The sequence below is a fragment of the Gadus morhua genome, chromosome 12 (assembly GCF_902167405.1).
Source record: "Gadus morhua chromosome 12, gadMor3.0, whole genome shotgun sequence".
NCBI lineage: Eukaryota > Metazoa > Chordata > Actinopteri > Gadiformes > Gadidae > Gadus > Gadus morhua.
Genome location: NC_044059.1, coordinates 25,277,433 through 25,304,314, shown reverse-complemented (window position 1 = coordinate 25,304,314; position 26,882 = coordinate 25,277,433). Strand labels below are relative to the sequence as shown.

The 26,882-nt window shown below is 45.8% G+C and overlaps 1 protein-coding gene across 9 annotated transcripts in view; it reads left to right on the top strand.

Annotated features, from left to right (window-relative positions):
- Positions 1–26,882, top strand: part of osbpl9 (oxysterol binding protein-like 9) — a 29,654-nt gene that overhangs the window by 808 nt on the left and 1,964 nt on the right. For 2 of the 9 annotated variants that reach the window (XM_030371784.1, XM_030371787.1), the window contains exons 2-23: positions 503–553; positions 2,989–3,067; positions 9,382–9,458; positions 13,484–13,579; positions 14,493–14,540; positions 15,683–15,712; positions 15,821–15,871; positions 16,429–16,467; positions 18,764–18,857; positions 19,225–19,329; positions 20,601–20,751; positions 21,199–21,311; positions 21,598–21,713; positions 22,264–22,349; positions 22,694–22,889; positions 23,292–23,376; positions 23,484–23,594; positions 23,711–23,774; positions 24,154–24,294; positions 25,178–25,256; positions 25,621–25,712; positions 26,209–26,344. In XM_030371784.1, the coding sequence (XP_030227644.1) occupies positions 503–553; positions 2,989–3,067; positions 9,382–9,458; positions 13,484–13,579; positions 14,493–14,540; positions 15,683–15,712; positions 15,821–15,871; positions 16,429–16,467; positions 18,764–18,857; positions 19,225–19,329; positions 20,601–20,751; positions 21,199–21,311; positions 21,598–21,713; positions 22,264–22,349; positions 22,694–22,889; positions 23,292–23,376; positions 23,484–23,594; positions 23,711–23,774; positions 24,154–24,294; positions 25,178–25,256; positions 25,621–25,712; positions 26,209–26,344 (2,040 nt within the window). Of the gene's footprint in view, positions 1–502; positions 554–2,988; positions 3,068–9,381; positions 9,459–10,791; positions 11,368–12,132; positions 13,203–13,483; positions 13,580–14,492; positions 14,541–15,682; positions 15,713–15,820; positions 15,872–16,428; positions 16,468–18,763; positions 18,858–19,224; positions 19,330–20,600; positions 20,752–21,198; positions 21,312–21,597; positions 21,714–22,263; positions 22,350–22,693; positions 22,890–23,291; positions 23,377–23,483; positions 23,595–23,710; positions 23,775–24,153; positions 24,295–25,177; positions 25,257–25,620; positions 25,713–26,208; positions 26,345–26,882 lie in introns of those variants that run through there. The other 7 variants (XM_030371785.1, XM_030371792.1, XM_030371786.1 and 4 more) reach the window with 7 other exon arrangements.

Sequence of the window (26,882 nt, the reverse complement as noted above, 5' to 3'; positions counted from 1 at the left end):
ATTATCTCTTTGACATTAGCTGTATTCCCATCATGGGAGCCTAACCGATTCCCTTTACATTCTATTTTACATTCTTACGTTTTTTCCAGCCTTAGATCAACTATCCGCATTGTCATATGCGTGAGTTTTTATTTGGGAAAGAATAAAGGGGTGCACTCCATCTCCAAATCAATGCAGGACAAACGGGTATTATTGCTTCGTTGCTTATACGTTCTAGTTCAAGTTCAAAGTTGTTAGTGCCTTTTTTAAAGACCAGGTTTCATCAGGCATGTTTTGGACGGGTGCATACATACGTATTTGGATAATGACAACAAAATCTGATCCTAACCATAATATTAATTGATTTAATTTGAAACAATACTAGAGAAACGACTTAATTAACAAAACTTTACTCAGCAGTGAATACGACTAATCAAATGAAACCAAACACATTTCATCACATTATTATGGATTGATACTGACATTGTTTGTCTTTGATCCTCTGATTTTTCCCTGTTTGCAGTCTAAGGACAAGATGATGCGAGGCTCAAGAAGAGGCTGTGTTCGTCTCAGGGTAAGAAAAACAGGATACACTACATGGAATGCTTCTGAGAGATTGGCCAGAGTGGTTGAGTAAATGTGACAGCCTTGACTGAGCTGATGACCTGATAACTGCTCTTGGGTGACAAAGTTATTTTGGCCTTACCCAATATGGACATTATTTAACATTGTTCCAGGCGGTGAAATAATAATAATAGAGTTAATTTATAACGCCCTTTACATCAACTTAATGACCTCAAAGTGCTACAATATACATTAAAAGAAATACAACATAAGACTAACTAGATTAAAAAGAAAAATAACAGTGAAAAAAAGAATAATTTAAAATGGCAGTTTAGCCATAAAGAAATGTTTAGAAATGTTGGTTATTAACATGGAAACATGAAATATGATGAAATATGAAAATTCCAAAGCCTGGATCTCTTTCTCTTTTTTATTAGAAACACAACTGAAGTATTATCCCAGCTACTGCTCTAACAATAACTATGAAGCCACTATTGTTCAATGTTCTTTAAACATGATAGGAATAATTTATTAAGGATTAATTGATACACCATTGTAGTTCTTCATTCTATTACTTCTCCCTCAAAATATATGGTACGACCTATGTCCACTACTATCTTCTTGCTTTGTCATACAGTCGATTTGCAGAGTCAAAGTAGGCTATTCCATGAGTAATTATGAGGCCAATGCATAACAACAATGCACTTGCTTCTTTGATATGATGCATTGCCAAGTAGAGCAGAATACTACAGTGATGGTAATCACTGGAGGAATCATGAGGGATGGGTATCGATTTGCGATGGCTACAGTTCTTGAAGGACGTCCAATTCAATTAATGCTTTCATTGTGTGTGCAATGTTGTCCACGACTGCTGGTTTTGGTGACACAATCTAAGTAACATGTCTAGTTTAGCGGAAATTTGATGGAGTGTGAATAAGTTATGTTTAATTTCATGTAATTTTTAAGAAGAAAAAATCATACCGTTTTCCTATAACTCATTAATATTACCATATACAGGTTTGGCCACTAGATGGCAGCAATTGATTCAGAATCAGTTGTTTTTAAAGTTATATCTTGTTTTTGTGTTGTCCCTGTACAATAAAATATAACCTCTTCAACCATTTCTGAAATGGTTAGACCTATTAAATGCATCATGGTTAAAAAGAAAACGTATCCGTTTTTTGGTTTTCTTTTAATTAAAGGCAGCCAGCACATCGGACTGCTCTCCAGTGTGTTTGCTAAACAAACAGAGTTGTGTACCAAACCACATTGAAATTAACGGAAAATGTAATGCTAGATTACATTTTACTACACCTTGCCTAAATACAACTTTCAAAGATGTCATGCTTTTCTAATATCCTGGAGGTTTTGTTTTGAGTGTGGTAATAGTAAGTCTGATAATTTTATGTTATCATCGCATAAAGTCACATTGTCATTGTGTGCTATGATTTTCCATTGACAAGTGGGTGTATGGTTTATGGCTGGAAGCCCTCCCTTGAATTTTGCTCCTGGAAAAACACCCAGTCATTGCTCACTAATTTGCAATGTCTTTTTTTTTTTTTGTCTGCCTTAAGTCTCCATTTGAAAATTACCAGTTGGTTTCTACCGGACATTATCAATGTTCTGCTGTTTTAAAATGTCAGTTAGACTAGAGCAGCTTGGTTTGGTAAGTTATTGTGGTTGTCTTAGACACCTAGTTGTCCACACGAGAATGTTGCGAAATATCAGTCTCATGGCAGAACATAACCTGTTCCTGCAAATCTTTCTGTCACTACCATTAAAGTGAATAGGTTGTTTTTTGTATGAGTGATGGGAGTTTTGATAAAAATGTAAAGAGTTGTTTTGTTTTACTTCATGCTCTTAATGATTTATTTATAATTAGAAAAGGCAATGCAATGCTAGCAATAAAATCATACAATGAGGCCACCTTATTGATTCCTGAAGCTTCATTCACTGTTGGCAAATGTAACATATACACTGCTATATTTGGGCTGAATCTGCATGGCAATCACATCACTTCTACACGATAACACACTTATTTCTAATGTTCGTATTACTACACTTCAGAGCGAGGGACACATTTGGTCTAATACAGGTTGACTTGGCAGGTCCGAAGCAGACACGCCCCATCTCTGTTGCTAGGTAGCAATGCCAAACCAGTTACTCAGCCTACCAGCAAGTGTGCTGTGGTTCTTTTCCTGCTGTTGAGAGAGGGGGGGGGGGGGGGGGGGGGAGATAGGGAGAGCAATATTGAGTTTGCTAAGAGACACAAAAGGGATTTGCAGACAGAGATGATGGTCGAGTGAGGACAGGATGGAGAGGGGAAACGGATTCAAGCATGTGACGTGTCCCTCTGTCTGACTCTGCTCCTTCCCCCCCCCCCTCACTCTGCCTTTATCTCTCCCCCTCCCTCGCTCTGCCTCTTTCCTGCGCTGATTATCCTAGGGCGCTGTAATCGGCATTGATGACGAGGACGACAGCACATTCACCATCACCGTGGACCAAAAGACTTTCCATTTCCAAGGTGAGTTTTGGCTCTTCTCTTCCATTCAGCGGTGCAAAATGGTTCCCGTTCCTTCCTCTGCTTGCATGGCCAGTGACCCTTCCTCTCACTGCCAATACTGTACAGTACATCCATCACTACTGATCGAATGCGTTCTCTCGCTCGCTCGCTCGCTCTTTCTCTCTTCTCCCTCCCTCTCTCTCTCTCTCTCTCTCTCTCTTCCCCCCCCACCCTCACCCCCCTCCATGCTGAGGAGTACTGCTGTTGTGTCTGGAGACACATCCGCGCGGGCACACGCGAAGCCGCACACGCGCAGCCACACACTCTCAGCCCCACGCACGCACCCACACACACGCGCACAGTGTCAATGTGGGCATGGTCGTCATCGGAGCTGATTTTAGCTTCTCCGTCACCGGCGTCTCCCTCTGTTTACGGGAACTTTTGCGGCATGCGGCAGCGCTCCGCGCGTTACAACGGAGCCGTGACATTTGTTTTTTTCTGCCGGGAGGAGTGGGGAGATTTTTTTGGAATACCGTCCGGCGAGGCTTCTTGTCCTGGCTCGCGGAGGAGGAGGCAGAAGAGGTCCGCTTGCGTTTCTCGCGTCGGGTTTTTCCCTCTGGGGATGTGAATGGAATACTGCTGAGCTGGATGCCGTGTTATCCCCTGTGGTGGTCACTGCGGCCCATGCTGTCTGATCATTGCTGAGCCTCCGCTCGTATAGCAACCGTCTGCCGTCCTCCGTCTGTCCGTCTGACCGTCCCTCCGTCCCCTGACCACCTCCCAAACCGCCTCCCCTCCTTGTCTCCCCCGCCCTCCCTCGGTTCCTTTGACAGGGAGTTGGCCAGGCCAGCTCGCCACGGACTCCCTTCTCCCGCTGCACACCAGGTCTTAAACTAACTCCTCCACCCATCTCTTTCGCGTCCCTGCATCAGTGTCCATTTACTCCATCGCCTCCACCACCTACTCACCTCCTCCCTCCCACCCACCCACCCACCGGCCCGGCCATCTCCACCATCCCTCTCTCACTTCCAGCCTCCCTCAGCACCACCACCACCACCACCACCATCTCTGGTCACCAGATCCAGTCTGTGTGGGCCCCCCGCCCCTCTCACTGCTACCTCCATGCCCTCTCCCATGTCTGTGTTCCGAAGCTGTATGCTGTGGTTCTACAAACGAAAGGGTAAGGAGGCGTCGCATGCTCAGGGTGCATGCTACTCCTGGGCGGTTGCCCTGACGATGAAGGAGGACAGGGCAGGAAAGGGGGAGCGCCATTGGCCAACCCCACTGGAATGTTTACTAAGGCGCTCCATCTACGATGCGTGTGAGTTCTGGGGCAGTTTGACCGGAATATTAGCCTGTAGCTCTATGGGATGCTATTAGGCTAATAGGGTTGTTGAGCTGTTGGTTTTCTTACATTTGTTTTAGTCATGCTCCATGTGATTGGACATGTAATGCTTGCATGCTTCTTAATGGACCACATATTGGATTGTTGTGTTATTAAGACTGCCTTTTCCTAATTGAAAGAAGCATTTCTTGGGAAAGCAAGTCTGTCATTGCTGGGGAGAATAAGAGACCCTGTCCCCAGCATTGATTTCTCAAATATGGTATGGTGTTCTTAACATTTATCATTTAGTTGATAAAACAAAGATAACTCCTTTTGAGTTGATTGTCAAGAAAAGCTTCACCATCTTGTTCTCATATCCATTTAATATGACTTGATTATATTAATCAATATATTGATTATATTATGATTATAATAATATATCATAAAATATAATTTCATCGACCCATATCCTTGGATGTATAAATTCCAAACCTAGTGACGCGCAGTACCTTTACCTTTCCCATTCATTCCCGTGTTCCAACATGACGATTTGGCGGAAATAACCTTTGTGTTTGTCTCTGTGACACTGGATACATCCGACGTAAGCCCAGATATACCGCGCTGCAGCGGATGCAGGAGGGATGCAGTAACGCTGTAGCCGTAAAGTGATCCTGGACCTAGGGATGTCATGCACTTAGGCTTCAGGGATCACCGAGGTGTGTGTGTGTGTGTGTTTGTGTGTGTGAGTGCGCGTGTGTCTCTTTGTACCCTCATGTGCACAGGTTTTAATGCCAGTATTATACATCTGCATGTGCAGTACATGGCTGGGGGTATACTATGCACTCCATGTGTCACTTAGAGCGCTGCGTTAAACCTGACATATTCACGCTTTGATTTAAGCTGAGTCGTCTATTCCACTTAAAATGAAATGAATGGAAGCTGGCTGCTCCTGGTTATGATTCATAGCATGCAGATCACATTTCCTGAAAATATATCTTCGAAAAAATGAATGGTGTATGGAAAGCTGCGAGTGTAAGCTTCCACCTCTAAATGATTAACGTTTAGATATGGGGGATGAGAAGTGCTGGGGGAGTGAATTACACTTTGAGGCGGATTCTGGCGTCAGTGAGCCGGGATAGTAGTCTGAAGTTGGAACAATCTGCGTTGTGTTGCTGGCTGGACCCTGAGCTGCACAGAGACCGGCTCCTAACCGCTCTGTCTCTATTTAGAGGAGCATCCATTATTCATTAGTCTCCCCTCTTCAGAGCTGCCTGAGAGGCTTTTAAACCCTCCTCTTCCTCTGTAGTCTTCCCCTCTCCTCCTGCACTCAGACCTCTCTAATCCTCTGCATCCTCCCGGAGAAGAGATCTACCATCTCCTGTGCACCCCACCCATCTCTTGTTGAAAGACAAGCACACACCCATGAAAAAGTATTCATTTTCGGACCCTTCGCGACAGCAAAGTATTTGATTTAATCGAGCATGGCCGTAGGAAGACGGATGCAGCCATCTACCAAGCAGCTTCAATGGGTCAATGGGTGTGTACATGATTCTTACAGGGAGACTCACATCCTGGGCAGTAACGCCAAAGGAAACCGAGTTAGGGGGGCTGAACATCGCGGAGTGCAAAGGATTGGCCCTGGCTGAAGCCAGCCATGGTGGGAGAGGCCAAGTTGATTTAGCCAAAATAATCGACACAAAAAAGGAGCCAGGAGATTGACATCATACTTGGTGGCTATAGTGGCAATGTAGCCACTACTAACTAACTTAACACCTTTCAATTGGAGTGAGAGGGCGCTATCTCTAGGTGCAAAGATAATTCATATGATTAGTGACATCGTAAACAAGGTGATGTCATTTGTATATCATTTTATGTTATTAGGACACATACATACATACATGCATACATACATACATACGTACATTTTTATTGGAATTTATAGTTAACTTATATGGCCACAATCATTTCTGCCCTCAGGATTCAGCTTATTCGCTAAGGTTTCTATTTTTCTAATCACACTCTCGTCCCCGTCCCCCCCCGGGTCTATCTGCACCAGCCTTTGCGGACAAGGTGTAGCAGCGAAGCTCCATGACGGTCACTGCAAAATGAATGGCTTCATAATACACATCACTATCCTCACCCTAATCTCATTGTTGTTATTGTGGAGGAAAAAAAAGCAGTATTCTTGCTGTCAGACAGCAGTCATCCTGTCTGAGCTCACTGTATGTTTCCGAAGATACTCAAGTTCCCCTGCAGCTAGATTTAATCGTAAATAAATTCACACACCCCCTGCAAAATTGCGTTAGCATCATTCTGGTAGTACTCATCCTCCAGGCTTCATAAGCAGGCCAATGTGCTGGGCTTTGTTCAAGCTCTCCATCGGTGAAATAACAGCAGGACATGGATCTAGAGCCTGAGCTGGTTTAATGTAGGACTCCCACACAGAGGGGAGGCACCATAATCCTCAGACCGATGCACTTCCAAGTCCTATTAACCTGCACCCTTCACCCAGTCGGCCCTCGCCCATTTGTGGCCCTCTCCTTTTATTGATCTCTTATCAAAATGACCGTCAATTCATCCCCTTATTCTTAAAATGAAAAACTGTTAGGAGTTGGAGATAAAGGGTAGGCCAGTGTACTCAATTGAGTCCTATTCAAGTTCAACACGGGTTGTGAAAAACTCGTAGTCATCAACACATCGGCAATACACAACTGCAAAATGGCGGAAAAGTTGGACCATTGACATTGGGGATGTGCCCTCCATTTGTCCGATTGGACCCACAGAGTGAAGCGTGTTCAGTATTACTCTTTTTAGCATCCTGCCCTTCCAGTAGATGACCCCCAATTTCCTCAGTACCCGTAGTTTAGTTGGAGGACTAAGTTATTGCAATTAGTTAAACACACATACCCGTTGGCTCAAAGGTTACTTATAAGCCTTCAGGTGTGTTAAGAAGGGGAGGGGCATGAAGAATTGGAGAAGGGACTATGCTTCTAAGATAGTAAATATGATGTCCAGCTTTAGTTTTACGGCTTTACGATGACTTTGTTGCAGAAAAGTAACTTTGCTAACCAAATTCCTCAAGTCAATAATGGCTTGCTTTATCGTAGCACTTGTATTGATGGATTTCATAAGACCTGTCATTCAATCATAACAAAAACAAACATTTGTCTTACATTCAATTGCCACTGCCTGCATTTGACATTCAAAGAAATTGAATCAGACAAAAAAATGTACCTTATATTTAGGAGGTGTGTGTTGTGTTTTGATACGCGTACGACCTTGTCAACTGAAGAACTGATCTGAAACATGGGACACCTCATGTGACTGGCGGTTGGACTGCCCTGCTTACAAACTAGCTCTCTATATGTCTTGTAACATAAATGGCAATAGCAACGGCTGGTGGCTGGGCTCCATCTACCTATGGGAACCAAAGAACTAAGAGTGGAACTCGTGAGGCGGGTGATTTTGCTTCTCGTTTTTTGTCTAGAAGGCATGATGATGGCCCCATCACTGCTTCCTCTGGCGGCGTCCTGAATAGATGCTAACGGCGTTAGCTCCAGGTTATTATTTTCTCTGGGGAGTTTTGGAAGTGAATGGAAAGTGAAACGCTTGCGAGGAGCCGGCTGAGTGGATTGACCTGATGCCTCGCTTGCATCTAATGTCTTTTAAAAGCTTCTCGGCTACAGTGTTAGGCATTCATCTTTCATCCAGCTGGTCCCAGTACAGTGACTCTCATATCTTTCCCAGGGTCTGATATGTTTGCATTGTCATTCAGAGACAGAGGTCTGAATACATTTTAAATATTGCTTTCAGGAGCCCTGCTTTTTTTTTTTTTATTATGTTGGCCATCATCTTATTTTGTAATGACAGTTTTGACTAATCCACAAAGGAGAGTTGAATTGTCCTGTATGTCAGTGTATTTTACTCAAAATATGCCTTTTTGTAGCAAACGACCATACGATTTTTATAAAATATATATATATATATTTCCCTTTCCTAACGAGGAAAGTGTGCATGTCCATCTTTGTGTCTGGCGTGCCTCTGACCTTAAGAGGGGTAGCTCTGGTGGTGTTCCTGGGGTTGGGGCCTGGACACTAATGTCACGGGCCGCATGTGTTCGCTCTGTCTGCTGTGAGAGTGAAGCCTAGCTCCGCCCTGTCTGCACGCCACGCTCACCCCCGGGAGAGTCCCGGTTTTCCCGTTCCTCTCCCTGTGGATCCCCCAGAGACAACATTCTCCTGCAGCGCTCCTGAAATAGGAGAATATCCATATTTATACATATTTATTTTCATCTGCGGCTTTTATCACTGTTGCTGTTTATCGTGGGATTTTCTCTTAATAGTTCTATGTATGCCGTTGCTGTCCAATCATAACGCAGAAATATGAGAAAGGAAAGTCTTGTCTGTAGGGTAACGGTTTGATGGAGTTACGAATCTCATCATAGCACAACAAGCTGAGACGGTGATCATGTGTCGATCAGGTCTAAAGGCTGCTAGAGGTAGCTGCTTGAGCTAGCTACACACTTCAGCAGTGACGTGTGAAGAACAAGTAATGGATACAGACAGACAGACAGACAGAACCTTAATATTGTACTAGAATGCAGAACTGATGTCTTTCTCTGGGGGAGGGCCCCCTGTGGTGGTATCAGACAATCGCTCTATTTCTGAGGGCTCTTTGGCATGCTAATGCCTAAGACACACGCCGCCTACCCCGCAGTGTGGCCTCACTTCTCTCTGTGTTAAGATGTTTTGTTTTTCTTTCAAACTCGCCAATGCCGATGAATGTCTAATGCAATGCCAAAGTTTGACCACTAATCCTTTATGACTGAAAACGCTCCTGATGTGGTTTAAGTCGGTTAAGCATATCTGCTTCAATTCTGCACGCTCGTCACCACTTGGAGTAGACCTGACAGATTTCATTGGTTAATGTTTACCACTGTTTCAGTGTGTGTATGTGTGTGTGTGGGGCTCTTCTCTGACTGGGCGTGTTCTGCTCTGTCTGTCCCCTTCAGCCCGAGACGCAGATGAGCGGGAGAAATGGATCCACGCCCTAGAGGGAACCATCCTGCGACACACCCTACAGCTCCGGGTCAGTAGTGTGTGTGTGTGTTTCCCCCTAGAGCAGATGTCTTCATTTTGATCCAAAGGCTAGAGGAACCGATGACTCGTGTAGGGTTTTCCGCCTCTAGTTCTCTCAGATCATCGGGGACCTTCCCTCGGTTGTGGCGGCTACGTGTTATGCAAACTACTGCTAGTTGTGTACAGACTAAGCAAACACAGGGATCTTGATGGAAGCCAAAGGCATACAAACAAAAAGCCCAGCAGGTTTTCTTAAAGTGGATGTTGTGCTTTAAGATGCCTCGTCTCATCATGCATAACTATTGGGAACTGGAGTACCTGACTATCGTGCGCCCGGGCCCTCACCCTTAGCTGCGGTCTAGCACGTGTTTGCTATCGCCCAGGTCCTTTTTGTATGGCTCATTGTTGCTGAGCGAGTTTGTAGTCCTGCTGGCTTGGAGTTGTTCCTGGTCGAAGGGAGTTGTTCCTCGGGTCGGCATGTGGTTCAGGAGGTAGAGCGTGGTCACTTGTAACCGGAAGGTTGCTAGTTCAAACCCCGGCTCCACCTAGCTCCAGAGTGTCCCTGAGCAAGACACCTAACCCTAACTGCTCACGACGAGCTGGCTGTCGTCTTGCAAGGTCGACTCCGCCGTCGGTGTGTGAATGGGTGAATGGTAGGCAATATTGTAAAGCGCTTTTTGAGTGTCGACTGGTTAGGAAAGCGCTGTGTAAATTCTGTCCGTTTACCATGAAGAGGTTTGAAGAAACTTGACCACCGCGAACAGGAGCCGAGAGTGTGTATATTGTGCTGGTCATCCTCGGCAACACTGTGGCTCTAAACGCTTGTAACGGCTTTTCCAGGGAGACTCCTTCAGCTTCATTTATTTCATCCCATCTTAACTACGTCCTCACTGGAAATGAATCATTACTAAAAACTTGGCTTCACTACGCTTTTAGTTATTTTATTATTTTGAGGATTGTCATTATCACTAGTGAGACTCTGTGGTTCATTGCTCATTGAGGTCTCTGTAATTACTATCGTACGATTATTATTCTGGATCTTAATGTTCTGCTACTTGGTGAGGCCTCTGGTTTTTTTTTACGCAGCTGTCCTACTTTGTAAAGAGAAAATCCCGCGGACAGACTGCATGTGCCTTCTTGCTTGTAATTATACACGCAGACGCACACAAACACGTACACTCATGATTCTGTCACCGTCCATCTGACCCAACCGTACCCAATCACAGCCTGTCCTACTTCGTGAGCCACATCTGCCTGCTTGGGCTCAGCCAACCACAGCAGTCGTTTAAGCTTGTCCTGCCCAGCACTAGCTACCACTTTGTTTTTTTCTCTCCATTTTATGTCTGCTTGAGAGGGTGTGTGTGTGTGTGTGTGTGTGTGTGTTTCCTCTGAGGGGGAGGGTCTTGGATTAACTTGACTGTCTGCCCTCATAGCAGTGCTCAGCTGATACCACCGCCGTGGCTCCTAAGACGGACTAGCTAGCCGGCCAGCTGGCTTCACTGGAGCCTGCATTTCTATCACGACCGCGGAGGAAAAAAGACACGAGCGGTTGTTGTTTTTAGCGTCTTTATTTTGCCTTCCTGTAGGGAGGGAGAGGGGGAGAGAGAGAGGGGGAGGTGGCAGGGAGTAGGGTGTTGTTGTCAAAGGGAGGAGGGGAGGACCGGCCACAAAGTAGGCAGAGACAAAAGAGCAAAGAGTCCCGTCTGGAGGCCGGGCCCTCGGCCCACGGGGGACACCCAGGCACACAGGGCTGGATGAGGCATGTCTATTGGAGCAAGACACCCAGTAAGTCACACACACTTGCACTCACACTCTCAGGCCACTGCACCACAGCTCAGGGGAGTGAACGGCTGCAGTTTGCGGCTTGGGCAGCGGCGTAACCTAAAGTGGGTCAACATGTGGACAGACAAAGCCGGAAGGTAAGAGGGGGTGGATGCTGTGGTTGAGTTGGTCTGAAGTGGGCGTATGAGCGCTGATGTGTGAGAGTTGGCGTGCTGTTCTGAGAATCTGCACGACGTGATGTATACGGCCGGTGTTTTACTGTTGAGCTGGGGTAGGTGGATTGGCTGGGCTCACAGTAATCCTGATCTGTCGAATTTTACGTATTTCAGGAACAGTGCCGTGAAACTGTGGTTAAAAACAGACTTTCCAACTTCAGCGTTACATGGACACACGCACACACCTTCTGTTGTGTGTGTGTGTGTGTTGACATAACAGATAATGTTTGCAACATAATATTAAGGGACTGTTTCGTCAAACCTGTTTATATTGCATAATGCATTTTTCTGGGTACATTTGAGGACGGTAAGATTTTCTGCTATGGCCATGACAAACCTAACACTCAAGGCTTCCCTAGCCTATCAAATAATGACTAGGCAACACAGAAAATAAAAACAAAAGTTCCTTGCCTTTGTGCTGTCAGATGCAGCAAACCAACGCCGACCAAAACAAACAGGTGGCTTCAAGTCCGTTAGAGATACCGATCTCTAAGGATGTGTCATGTGTCACGTAGGGAGAAATAAACACTGGTTAGTTGCATTGATTTCCAATGATTGTTTAGTGCATTGTGTTTTGGTGTACCGACCAATATAGGAGGAAACCGTTCCCCGCCTTTCGGTCCTGTTTGAGGAAGTTTGGCAAGCCATTTCGGACTTTGTTCAGTGCGAAGTCAGTAGGCTGTTAAAGCTCATGTTCGAGTCAAGCAGTGGGTTCCGGCGGCTGACGGTTATTTTCCACGATTCATGGCCTTTCTCCATGTCCCCTTGAGGTCGTTTGCAGCGCGGAGAAGCGGCCCACAATGCAACAGAGCCGTCGCGCGACGCCGCCCTGCCCAAGCAGCACAGAAGGTTTTCAGCGGCGTGTTTGTGTTCACTCCCCTACCCGTTGGCTGTGGGGAAATCACTTCCAGGAGTGTGACCATTGCTTCTCTACTGACTTTGTTTCACTTTGTGCCTGTTCGCTGCTTTGTGTGGTGCTAGTTCTGAGCTCACGGTTGCTTTCACGTGCAAGCTGCACTTTTTGTGTTGTTGTACGAGTATGTAGCTTGGTTAGTTTGTTAATGCATAGATTGTCGAGGACATTACAACTTTTGTGTGTGTGTGTGTGTGTGTACACAGATTCACACATGTGCATCTGTTTGTTTTGATGATCTGTATGCACACATGTGCATCTGTGTGGGTGGTCTACACAACCTCTGGATTGTTCAGACGGAGAGGAGGGACAAAGAGGAGACTGTTGTCTGGTCACGTCCGTGGTGCCAATACACTAGTAATTACCTCTCAATGGGGATTATGCAATGAAAATCTGCGGGCCTGGTACCAATGCATTTACAATGGTCGGACTATTGTTCTATGATTGCGCAAAAATGTTCCATGGTGGATGATATAGGAGGGTCTGTCTGTCCTACACATTTTGCTGATATATTATGAATCTGTCAAAAGTAAGCTTCAAATTAATGTGTGTGTGTGTGTGTGTGTGTGTGTGTGTGTGTGTGTGTGTGTGTGTGTGTGTGTGTGTGTGTGTGTGTGTGTGTGTGTGTGTGTGTGTGTGTGTGTGTGTGTGTGTGTGTGGGGCTATTGCCTCATCTTCAGAAGTAACAATACGTTGGCAGAATTGCTGACTTCTCATATTATATATTCTTTATTTCCATGAAAGCTTGGAATAATTTGAACTGAAAAGAGAATCCAATACTGATGGAAATACGGACGGGTGTGCAGGCCGGTGGACGTGCTGGCTATTGGACCTGGGCTATTGTGTGGGTTAGCCTTCAAACAATGCTATTCATATAACCACAGAGCACTGCTGGAAGATTCTCCTGAACTGTTGATGATGGTGTGATGCATTTTGTGCCACAGTCGGAGCCCCAACCTGGTAATGTGATGGGTAGAGAAACGGCTTGCCTCTGCTATGTCGTCATTGCATCAGTTGGTTTTCATAGCTGGCGTTCTCGATGAAGTCTGTGACGTTTGGCGTGGTTAGCCTTGACCTTGATCCCTCTGTTTTAATGATGTCCCTTCGTTGGATTTCCTTCTTCAGGAGGCAGAGACGGGCTTGATTCCAAGTGTCCAAGACTTTGACAAAAAGCTGGCCGAGGCCGACGCGTACCTGCAGATACTCATCGACCAATTAAAGGTATGACACATTGCTGGGGGGAAATGTACATTTGTATGATATTTGTTATGTAGCAATATACTACTTTGAAGAAGATCATGTTCGAAGTTGCTTCAAACCAGCTCGCAGATTACATTTTAAATGTCATCAACTTTTGACTAATTTGGTATTATAGTGACGGGTCTGCCACCTAAAGATTAACCTGCGTGGCTGATCTGCTATATTCTGTGACACTGTTTTTAGAAGCTACACATACTTCCGTCTCAACTGAAAGAAAATATGTGACACATTACAAGATGGTTGCACCTTTTAAAACTACTGTTTTAAGAAAGAAATTTGATATTTGATCTCAAAATAGTAGTATACAAGTCAATACACAAAATGTTGTGACTTTAAAGGGGATTTTGGATTCACTCCACACAATTCAGATTAAAGTAGTGCACTTTGAGGTACTTATTGATCACAGTATGCAATACAGCCCAGTGCACTGCCAGCGCTAGCCAGGAAACGATCTCAGAACCCAGACATGGCCCTGGTTGAGCTGTTCTTGTGGTGTCTCTGTGGGCAGGGTTCAAGCTATTTACTAGTGAACACTGTGGTTCCACTTGAAACCAGACACCCACCACCTTTCATCCCAACCCCACTCTACATACGCACACACTGCTCTTCCTCCTGTTGAAACCCACAGCCGTGAATTAAAGATATCAAACCTCTAATGGGCTGTTGAATCACAAACAGCAGGAACAGCCTGTAGATGGAGATGTTGAATAGCAAGAGTCCACGCATACTAGTAGCAATGTGCTATTTATGTTTACTTTTGGTGAAGCTCATGTAAAATTATTACAATCCTTGATGTCACTATAGCACTATTATAACCTTTTTATCGGCAGCACTTTTAATTGAATCTCTCTCTCTCTCTCTCTTTCAATCTCAGCTCTTTGATGAGAAGATCAAGGAGTGTAAAGAAGATGAATCACGCAGAGTGAGTACACAGCCCTGTTCTGTCCCCTGGTCGGGCCACGTCTGTTCGCCCGACCTGTCTGGGAAATTACATTAAACTTCACTGGTCCTTGGTGATGGTACCTTTGCTTGACATCCATTGTTGTTAAGGGCAACCAGAGGTTATAGAAGCAACACGCGTTTAAAGAGAACCTACATTTTAACGTATGACTTGTTATGCTACTGTTAATAAATCAGGCCTTGCTCTCTATTAAATACCATGGTGCCTGCCTTAGTGACTGCCCACGCGACCGAAGGAAAGTCTGAAAAGAATGAAAAGCTCAAAGTCACCTCGCAGATGTCCTGAGGTGTAAATCACTCTTCCCTATCGGCACTCTCCGAGCCATAACGGTTGACGGTACAGAGTGATCCGTAACTTGGCGTTTTACATCACATCAGCATATCGGCCATAAGCCAGGGTTTAAGACTCTCACTCTGGGACTCAAACCACTTCCATGGACGTTGGCTCAGCGTGCTGCTGTGACTGTACCCGTGCCGGTTGGATTTGTGCTTGTTTTGAAGAGACCGTTGAATAGCAGTAGTTGTATCGTCACCTTGACAACGCCTTTGGTTCCAAGACAAAGTAATGTATTGGTGGCTGCGGTTCATAAGTCCACGCGCTTTACTCCTTGCAGTCTGTACAACTCTTCTGTTGTGTTTGTCAGGGCAAATATTAATCATTGTTATAATATTGTTACTTTCCTGATTACGTATTATTACATAGAAACACTCTCTTCTCCAATGTGAGTGTATATCTTCTCGTTGATGCGTCCTTTTCTTATTTCTGTTCGGTGAATGTAACGTGACTACTTTGAGAGAGATACTTGGTTGTTGATTTATGAATGCTTTCAACACCGTGGTGTGTGTGTGTGTGTGTGTGTGTGTGTTAAAGCCTAACCTATGACCGGTCATGTGACTCCGGGCAGGTGACTGGGTGTCAGGTGACATGTTTATACATGTCCTGACCCTGACGAGGCCGTGATACTGTACTATGGCTTTTATTTTGCGTAGTCCGTTTTCTAGGTTTTGTTTTATTTAGCTAATATGCCTTTTTCGGATCAGGATTTAATCCTTGAGAGTTTTGCATTTCATACGGTTTGATTGTTTGTCTTTTTTGCCTTTCAGAAAATTGAAAGTTTGAAGGAGACTACTTGTGTAAGTCTGAATTGAGCTAAATTACTCTTTGAGTGTATATACGTGTGCCTTTTTTATATTCTCTCAAATCGTTGTATTCCCTGATATGCTCCAACGTCTAATCCACAGAGTATGGTAGAGTCCATCAAGCACTGCATTGTATTGCTACAAATCGCCAAGGTAAGTGTCTCCGTGCATGCCTTCTCTGTACGCACCTCTGCAGTCGGACACCTCCACCTGCAACCTGTCTTGTGTTGGATGGCGTCTCTGTGCACGGTGTGGTGTGGGCAGTAATCCCACACTCTGGGAGCCCTTAATGGTGGTGGATAAGGATGTGGCCCCCTGTATGCATTTCATCACATGAGTGTCAGCCACTAAGACCAGGAAGTGATAAGGTTGTGTCTGCTTCATGTAGCATGTCTATTTCTTTTTTTTTAAACCAGGTGTCTTATCAGTGTATTGGCTACCAGTGTGGTTTCCATCGTATATTGTGATTTGTTACCATGTGATGAAAGGAGGCATTTCATTAACAAAAGGCATTTCTGCTTCATGCGATGCGGGAACGGATGCAAACATGCAGAATCATTTAGTTCCTGTTTGCTTGTTCTTTGATTTTTTTTTTTTAAGAATGCGCATTAAGTTAACGACACATTTATTAGTAATAAATGAAGAACTAAAAGGACATTTATCGACATTCAGCAACTACTAGTCTAACATTGTCTTCTCAAAATTTTAAGGACCAAAGTAACGAACAGCAACACGCAAACGGACTTATAGTAAGTTTCACGTCATCCGTCCACAACAGAAATTGACATTAGCCAGAAAATCTATTCTTCCTTTCCGCCCGACTGACTCTACATTATAGCCAAACGGATTAATCCAACGTCTTTACTTAACTGCATGCAATGTGATTCCAGCAATAGGCTTTATCTCAAATCTCCCCTTGTCTATTTCCGACATGATTTCCCTGCTAAACATTTCCTGTTTTCTTCCTCCTAATTCCTCTAACAATGGCTTTGGGGAAACTCTTGTGGACCACATCACGTCAGACTAAATATTTTCTGTGTCTGATATGTACCACCCAGGAATGCATGTTTGTCACCTATGTATGTGTGTGTCTGTGCGTACATATTACATGTCACTCGTGTTGAACCGTGTGTGTCTCTCCCCACGTATCCCATGTCCGCTAATTGGAGTCTGCTGATTCCCCATCACTTTATCCATGTGCAACATGCCAGCTTATCGACCTGGGAAGGACTACCAGATGTCAGGCCGTGGGAATCTCTCTCTCTCTCTCTCTCTGTCTCTCTCTCTCTCTCTCCCCCCCACTGCACCGGGTCCATTTAGAGGACCACGATGTGCACTTGCGACAGACTTAATCTCACAAGCCTCAGCTTTATGGCGTATAAGTCAGACGGCTTGGGCTAAATGCTCCCTTTCAGTTTGCTTGGGTTCTTTTTATATGACACAGGTTATGTGCTTAACATATCTCCATAGCTTAAGAGTCACTTACACACGCGCTTGTGGATGTAGATCTACGAGGAACAGTGGCCTGTATCCGATCAGAACCATACGAAGGATGGACTCGGAGCTATTCAACAGTTGAAAGGAAATACTGGAAATAAGAAAAACCTGCTCTTATTCACGGACATTGATTGCAAAGGGAAATGATGGGGTGCTCATTATGGTATATTCAGGTTACCTTTCCACAAGATGCAGCTGTCAAATTGTTTTAATGTATACTAATTGTGCAGGGACCCCACTGTGTTCCTTGAGATAACTGCAGCATTAATCTTCCATGCAGGGATATTAATATGTTGAGTGCTGGTTTAAACCATTGCCTAAGGCAGGCCACTGCTGCAACTCAACATGACGGCAGTCTCGCATCCCCTTCTCTTGATTCAATCTGCTGCTCTCAAAGAACCACTCCCACTGCCCTTTGCCCTGGGACATTGAGATATTCCTCTGATTGGCTGTAATAAGATGTGAATTAAACTCCTTGCCTTCTGTATTTGGTGTGAGGCTTGCGAGATGCAAAGTAAGGGAGGTGTGGCCGTGGCAATTAGGGCAGAACACAACTCCTTTCCAAAAGATTATGTTCAATCCACTCTTAATCTTGTGTGGGTGTGGGTGTGTGAGATCACGTAGATGCTTCTGCGTGTTTGTGCTTGCGCAGAAGAAGTGTTGATGAAGTCAGGCCACAGCAGTGTACACAACTCTCAGAGGATTCTATTATTATTATTTTTTCCTGAAAGGGAACGGCAAGGTTCCTGAGAGTTAGAATTTCAAGAACTCAGTCGTCAGCCTACCTGCTGCACTGCAACGCTGTTCAGAGTCCAAATGACCTGGTCCGTGGAGCTGCTCCTTGTTTCATGGCCCAATACCTTAATGGTATCCAGTGAACCCAATGTTCCCACGGAATCACGAGGGTTGACTCTCTATATAGGGTTTGTACACCCGATTGCATTGGGGGACTTTTTCGTTTGACACACTGCCATATTGGGAGGACTCCAGAGAGTTGGAGTACTATAAAACCCGAAATAAACGTTTATAAACCGGTGACCTAGGCTAATGAAAACTTTGCTTTGCCATGCTCACAGGAGACTCGCTGTGGCGGTTTCTAACACGACTGTCTCCCTGTAAACACATAACTTATGAATATTTTCCTAGACGATGAATCAAAAAAGACCAACGTAATAACAAACTTGGCAATGCTCCTAGTCTCCCAATGACCAGTTGTGCTCCAACATTATCGTTTCTTAGCCGTATTGTATTACACTGCATGCTGTTGCAGTGAACGGTTTTGTATTAACCATAACCTCACACCCCCCTCCAACATGGGGATTCAACCCTGGCTTTGGGTTTGGGCTGTCTTATTATATAGCTGCCAGAAAGTGTGTGCGTGTGTGTGTGTGTGTGTGTGTGTGTGTGTGTGTGTGTGTGTGTGTGTGTGTGTGCGTGCGCGTGTGTGTGTGTGTGTGTGATCATTGTATGTGTGACCTCTGCAGGGAAGTGTAGGCCATATCGCTCGAGTTAACGGCCATGCCGTGGCCTCTTGTTTGTGCCCTCCAGAGCACCATAAACCCAGTCGACGGGATCTACCAGCCTCCGCTAGACACGTCCGAAGGCAGCGACAACATGCCAATCCAAACAGCGCTGCCCTCAGGTACACCGCACTGCTGGACTCGGCGGGGGGGGAATGTTTCCCTTTTTACGCAACACGACAAGGGGTTTGGCATGTGTGACGATGAGCGTGATCTCTTTGTTTGTAGGTAGCAACAGTACCCCCTGGTGGGCAATTTAACACATGCGGTTCCTAACTGCTGCGAGCTATTCTGATTGTGTTTGTTTTACTGCGATGTAAGTAGTACTGCAGGATAGCACAGGTCCATGTGTCTTTCTGAGAAATGAATGCTTTTTCTTACGATACAACGTCTTCGCCATTGTTTAGCCGAGCATATCACTAATGTAAGGTTTGGTTTTGATTTATTTTGAGTAGTTTATAGCTGTCTTATGTTTACCCCCAACTCCAGATGGTTCCCAGGTGTGCAAGTCTGAGCAGCGGCCCTCCACACTACAAGTGGGTCCCGTTGTCACGGTGATGGGAAGCTTACAAACGCCAACGCCCAACAGCACAGGCGAGTACCGCGCTCCTATCCCTCACGCAGTCGGGCGTAGCCCTGAGAACGACGGGCCAGCTGCGTTTCGAATGTTTGCCTGTGCTACGGTGGTTCACGTGGTTGTCACGGTAACATGTCTTAGTTTGCGAACGTTCTTTTCGATGTCTCTGCGGAAAAAAGTGCCTCGCGCGTTGCCAAACACACAACGACGGCAATGCACAGTACACGTGGTTCTGTGATGAGCGTATTTATGAATATGCAAACATTTTACGCATTAATAATTTCCCACGATACAGCAAGGACACACACACACTCTGTCATAGAGAGAGAGAGAGAGAGGGAGGTAGAGAGACTGCTCCCAAGAGTGTGTTGTCCATTAAGGAGTGAAAGTAGCAATGCGTTCAGGAGGCTGGGCTTCCTGCCTGTATCTGCTGAGGCAGCAGTATTGAAAGTGCTGTGCTGTGCACCAAGGGACTGCACACGTCTTCCTGGCTGCCCGAGTTAGTGTACTGTACTGCAGAGGAACCCCGCTGTATCTCACGCTCACTCTCTAACACACCACTCATGATAACATCACGTCCTGGTGGATTTTACTATATTGTCTTGTCGTACCATTTACTATTTTTGGTCATTTAGGAGACGTGTTTGTTATCCAAGAGACTTGTATTAAATTCAGATCCATGTCGTGTTATTGAGACGCATGTCATGGACATTCAGATCCACGTCATGGACATTCAGATCCACGTCATGGACATTCAGATCCACGTTATGGACATTCAGATCCATGTCATGGATATTCAGATGCAAAAATGTTTATCCGCTCGCTTGAGGTGGTTTTTGAGAAATGCGAAACAGAGTAAATTTGCAAAATGGGAGATGGAAACACAATTTGCGAATCAGCTGTGACGTAGCGAACTTTGAACACACAGGACTGACAGTCTTTCCGATTTCCGCATAACGACCGGCCATAGCAAACCTGCCGACATCAACGTGTAACGTCATCACCCTATTCCGCTCCTACCACTTGATGGAAACGCACCTAATTCGAATTACTTTTTTGCGAACTTTCTAAAGATTCGCATCACCTTTTTAGATGGAAACGCAGCTAACGACATTCAGATCCATGTCATGTGCACTCAGATCCATGTCATGTATATTTATACACGTCATGTGAAATCCAGATTCCTCGTCCTGTTCATCTGTTTGATTTAAAGTGTAATATGTCTCCAGCGCGTGCTGCCACTGCTTCTGACCCCGGCCCTCCCTCCCTCCATCCGTCTGTCCTCCAGGGAGCGGTCCGTCCGGCCCCAGCAGTGGCCTGGGCTCCCCGTCCCACATGCCTCTCCCCTCCCACTCAGTGCCAGACTTCTCCTACTCCTCCAGCGAGGACGAGTTCTACGACGCCGACGAGTTCAACACCTCTCCCAAACACTGCCTAGCGTGAGTGTCCCGGACCCCCGGGGGGTGGGGAGAGCGAGACAGAGCACGTGGTTTCGCTCCTCCGTTCTAGTGACGGGGCAGCATTCAACACATACTCGGTATACAGCCGAGCCAAATGACTCCTGTGGTTTTGCATAGCCCTCGCACATTCCCTCTGGGATGTGGGAGTGATTAGCAGGTCCAGATGCTGCCACGAAAGTAAACCAGGGGGCGCTTTTATTGTGATAACCTGGAAGTTCCCCACCCCTGACACAACTGCAACTTCCCCAAAAAGTTACTGACTGTATAGAGACTCGCTACAGAGTTACCAAATAGCCAAGGGTTATTTGTCAAGAGCTGGGCTATGTTGGGAGGTTGCTATTAAACAGAACTTTGCATCCCTGTTCTCACGCCGACCTCATGTCTTAATGATGAACCCTGGTCCCCTTCGTTCCTCTCCCTGGGCAGCAGTCTCTCAGGGCAGGCCGCTGCCTCTGCACTGGGTGGAGACGGGGCCATGAAACGACCGCACACCAACGAGTCCCTCAACTCGTCCATGTCCAACGGAACCACCGACGCAGGTGAAGCCCCTGCACGCACGCTCGCTCGCTCGCTCACTCACTCACTCACTCACTCACTCACTCACTCACTCACTCACTCACTCACTCACTCACACACAAAGGAAGCCTAAGGCACTCAAAAAGCATATTATTTTGTCTTGCACCTTCTAAACCTCAACGCCAATGCCACCTAACCCTATCTGTCGGTGTGTGCATGAATGAGTGAATGTCAGGCAATATGAAAGCGCTTTGGATAAAAGCGCTGTATAAACGCAGACAATTTACCAATTGTGTATTTTTGTGTCAGACCAATTTGACAACGACGACCGTGACGATGAGGGCGAGGGGGAGTCCGTTGAGGAGCACAAGAGCGTCATCATGCATCTGCTGTCCCAGGTCCGGCTTGGTATGGACCTCACCAAGGTACGGAGTCACGACCTCCTGAACCAGGGGTTCTGGCGCATGTCTCCTGGTTCTGACAAGGCTCGCACTGCGTTCTCGATGGCTGCCGGTAGTAGGCCTGAATGATTCATCGAATTCAAACCGACATCGCGATGTAATAGAAGATAAGTTACTGTTACTGAATGGAGATCTGTAAGATTCCTATTTAATTTTCCTTTTTACAATTCGATAGTTAAATAAAGATGTTGCAACTTAAATTCATGCATCCATTCATCTCAACCCATAGGCCTGGCCTTACGGAAAGAGCAGTTTATATGTTGTCCAATGTTATGTTGGTCAGATTGTACAATGATTTATTGCTTATTTTTGTGAATAATACGAAGAAAAATTGCGTACTAAATCGCGATCGCACTACAAATAATCGCAATAGTATTATTTCCCCGAACACTCCATCGCGTGTTCCCCATCTGTCTGTTGAGTAACACTATAGCACTATAGGTCATAACATAGTAAGTATTGTATTCATGATGTACTACAGTTACTCATAGTTTCTTCTCTTCGCATTTCACAGGTTGTTCTCCCGACCTTCATTCTAGAGCGGAGGTCTTTACTAGAAATGTATGCAGATTTCTTTGCTCATCCAGATTTGTTTGTGAGGTAGGTCCTTTTTTTTTTTTTTCTTTATGTATAGGACTTCTGGTCCAATGCTGCGCACCACACGAATGACATGTGAGACAGTGTTGTTTTTAGCATCAGTATGAACCATCAATATTAGAAACACACACTTGAGAGACACGCATTCAAGACAACTTCTATATAACGTAATGGCTCAACTCATTTAAACTGATCCTACTCCAGAAAACCCGAAACCCAAACCCTTACACACACACACAGAGCTAGATGCAGTTAACCCAAATCCAGTCATATTTTAAGGCACAAGTGTCCTCAAAACCGACACCTGACATCATGTCCCCGTGTCGTCGTCGTCCCCGTCCCCACAGCATCGCCGAGCAGCCGGAGCCCCGGGAGCGCATGGTGCAGGTCGTCAAGTGGTACCTGTCGGCCTTCCACGCGGGGCGGAAGGGCTCGGTGGCCAAGAAACCCTACAACCCCATCCTGGGAGAGGTCTTCTACTGCCACTGGGACATGCCAAACGAGACGGCGGAGGAGCCCCCGCCGCCCCCCGTCGCCCCCACGGTGAGGCTTGTCGGAGGGCTTGCCCAGGGGCGGCATGTGGCTCAGGAGGGTGGAGCCGGTTGGCTGGTAACCGGAAGGTTGCTAGTTCGATCCCCGGGTCCTCCTCGCTGAGGGTCGAGTTGTCCCTGAGCAAGACACCTTCCCCTAACTGGTCTCCTTGCTTTCTGGATCCATCCGCTTGCTTCTGATTCCTCTCTCTTCCGTTCCGTTCTTCTCTCTCTCTCTCTCTCTCTCTCTCTCTCTCTCTCTCTCTCTCTCTCTCTCTCTCTCTCTCTCTCTCTCTCTCTCTCTCTCTCTCTCTCTCTCTCTCTCTCTCTCTCTCTCTCTCTCTCTCTCTCTCTCTCTCTCTCTCTCTCTCTTCCCCCCCCCCCCCCCCCCCCCCCCCCCCCCCCCCCCCTCCAGGAGCCATTGTCGGACGGTCCCCTCCCCTGGGTTTCCCCCAACAATGTGTCCTTCGTAGCAGAGCAGGTCTCTCATCACCCGCCCAGTGAGTAGGGTCTACAACCATGTCGAAACCGTCTTCTTAAACCCCATCCGAGACGTTTGAATCATTTCATGATTTCAAATGTATTTTTTTTCTCTGCTCCTCTTTAGTCTCCGCGTTCTATGCAGAGTGTTCCGGTAAGAAGATCCAATTTAACGCACACATCTGGACCAAGTCGAAGTTCCTCGGGATGTCAATAGGAGTCCACAACATCGGCCAAGGTTTGTCCAAACGCCTTCCATCCATTATCCAGCTCCGAGAATTTTGGGAGCCCTATCGTGACTTCACTGTGTCCTAACTAACGCTGCCGTGTCCCTTCCTCGGTTGGGGCTTCCAGGGTGTGTATCCTGCTTGGAGCACGACGAACACTACATCCTCACCTTCCCTAATGGCTACGGCAGGTAGGCATCGTCTGAACGCCGTGTCCGTCCGGCTCTCTTCGACTTTATCCTTAACCTTCAGTTATTATTCTGTCAAAACTTGCCTGGTTAAAGTCTGCTTAAATAAAACAACAAAATGTATTTATCATTATTATGAATATGTGTTTGAATTACGCCGACAACTTTAATAATTTATAATATATTTATCTTCAGGTATTAATTGCATTAATTGCGAGTGTAATTTAACTAAAGGAAACCGGTAGTAGTTTCTAAAAGTTGTATGATTTAATGAAAGGGGGTGGGATTCAACAGTTTTTTTTCTGCCAATTGATGACGCTTGTTTTTCTTGCATATTTGAAATAAATTACAATCAATAAATCCTCCGCCTGTGTGTGTGCAGGTCCATCCTAACTGTGCCCTGGGTGGAGCTGGGCGGCGAGTGCAGCATCGTCTGCTCCAAGTCGGGCTACAGCGCCAACATCGTGTTCCACACCAAGCCCTTCTACGGCGGCAAGAAGCACCGCATCACGGCGGACATCTTGTAAGTGGACCGGACTGCTCGCCGTTTGGGTCCAACGCAGGGTCTCACCGCTCCCGCAGGGTTGAGGCGTAGTTATGGTTCCACGTCGACGCAACGCAAAGGGGTTTAAGGACTCATTACGTCCTTGCGGACCCTCCTTGCGTCCACCGCAAGTGCCTGAAGTGCGCCTCACAACGTTCTTATCCTTGGTCGAGGCGACGCAGCAGCAGGGACTGTGATTGGTCCACTCAAGAAAAACCCGATGCAAAACCGAAACAGGTTCACGACGAAGCGTCTCTGTGCTCATTGCGTTGCTTCACCGTGGAACCATAACTTAGCCTTTAGCACCTGCGTGATTGTGTCTCTTGATTCTTTACAAGTGTTTTGCTGAAAGGCTTTGGAAAAATGCAAAATCCCAGTCTGCGCTTAGATTTACTGAGTCTGAGTTAGACTTACATTTACATGTAGGGCATTTAGCAGACGCTTTTATCCAAAGCGACTTACAATAACAACATTCGTCAGAATAAAGCAACAATATGTTGGTGTCGGTACAGTAAGGATGTTCGTAGCACCAAGTGCCAAGCACTAACAATTGCTACGTTGACCCATTCCCCGTACACAGCAAAGATAGCTAGGATAAGAAGCTACACAATACCAGTACTATTTTTAAGTGCAAGGACGTACAGCATGCAATATAAGTGTACATTAAGTGCCAGGACGTACAACATACAATAAGTGCGTACATTAAGTGCCAGGACGTACAACATACAATAAGCGCGTAAGGCGTAAGAGTGGCGTGTGTGTTGGGGGGGGGGGGTGGTATAATGGGGGAGGCTATGCAGAATCTAAGACTATGAACAAGTGATTTTTGGCGGTAACCGTTTGTTCCTTTGTTCCGCGGCAGTACGCCCAACGATAAGAAGTCCTTCTGTGCCATCGAAGGAGAGTGGAACGGCGTGATGTATGCCAAGTGGGCATCTGGGGTGAGTTCTGTTGTGAAGTGAAGTAGCTTCCACTTTAGCTTCATGGTGGGCACTTTCTATACATGCACTATGTACTTTTTTCACTGCAGCCATCACTTTTGTTCAGAATTAGATGTCCTCCCCTTCTCCGCAGGCCAAATTCATTTAGCGAGGGCATAATCCTTTTTTCTTAGGCACTGCAGTGTCTAGTGTTTCACTGGCTGCAGTTACAGTTACCAATATGTTTAAAACCCCAAAGTGATGACTGCAGTGAAAAAGTTACCAATGCAGTTTAAGGTTTTTCTGCGCAGCATACTGGCTATGTGAAGGATAAGCCATGCGCCATGATGGACACTAACGATGTTAAATTGTTTTTGTGTTGCAGGAGAACGCTTTGTTCATAGACACCAAGAAGATGGACATCATCAAGAAGAAGGTCCGCAAGCTTGAAGACCAGTTGGACTACGAATCTCGAAGGTGAGAAGAAACACCGGCATCTCTCCACAGATGTGCACGGCTCAATGTACGCGTCGATGGCATACTTTACACTGGCATCCAGGGTTGGAGTCACCAATTATGTGACCTTAAAGACAGCCTTGTAGATGTATTTGTTTTGTGTTGTACCTTTTTTATCTAACCAGGTTATTGGTATGATCTGAGATCATCGTCATGAATGATAGATAGATAGATAAATGGATAAATAAATAGATACTTTATTCATCCCCTTGGATGAATAAACCACAATTGTCAAACAAATAATGGACACACAGTAAAAGTCAATCAAATAAGTCAATAAAAAGTGAACAATATTGCACATAATTGAAAATGCATAAAAAAAAGATCCACAGGTAGATGTAAAATGAATAAATATTACGCATTTGCACATTGTCCAGTTTGTTTGGGGGTGGGTTCCGGGCAAATGGGCAACAAACACCCTAACACCCGGTCTGTGTCTCCCCCAACCCTTCACCAGAATGTGGAGGGACGTGACCCTGAACCTGAAGCTCAAGGACATCGACATGGCGACGGAGGCCAAGCACTACCTGGAGGAGAAGCAGAGGGGAGAGGCCCGCGAGCGCAAGGAGAACGAGAGGCAGTGGGAGACACGGGTGAGCCTCCTCCTCCTCCTCCTCCTCCTCCTATTAATATTATTCAAACTTAGAATATCAATGCATGATATTTTTATGTGTCTGGAAGTATACTGGAAGACATGGAAGTGGGCAGCTTCTTCCCAAAGTCAAAGCAAACATATGAACAGGTTGTACCTAAAACATGAAATCTTCCCCGACTCTCTCTGCTGCGTTCAACAGCCTGTGAGCTCATTTGTATTACGTTTGAACCTGGGCTGGTTGTGCCGGGAAAAGGGAAGAAGTGACATCTAAGCGTGGATAAGCGCAAAAATGTATCATAGCCTTTAATTTGTACATCTTCTCTGCTATATATCTGCTCACACCACTCCCATTGTCACAATTTTTTTTTTTTGTTCATGGTTATACCTAACATTAGTTAATTATTGTCATTGTCCCTCCACCCATGAAGCTTGCACTCCAGTACTGTGAATACACAAGCTCCAGCAGGCTGCATTTCGCTTACCGGCCATAAGGGGCCAGTAATGAGAAATCATTTACATAAACCCTTGTGATACAT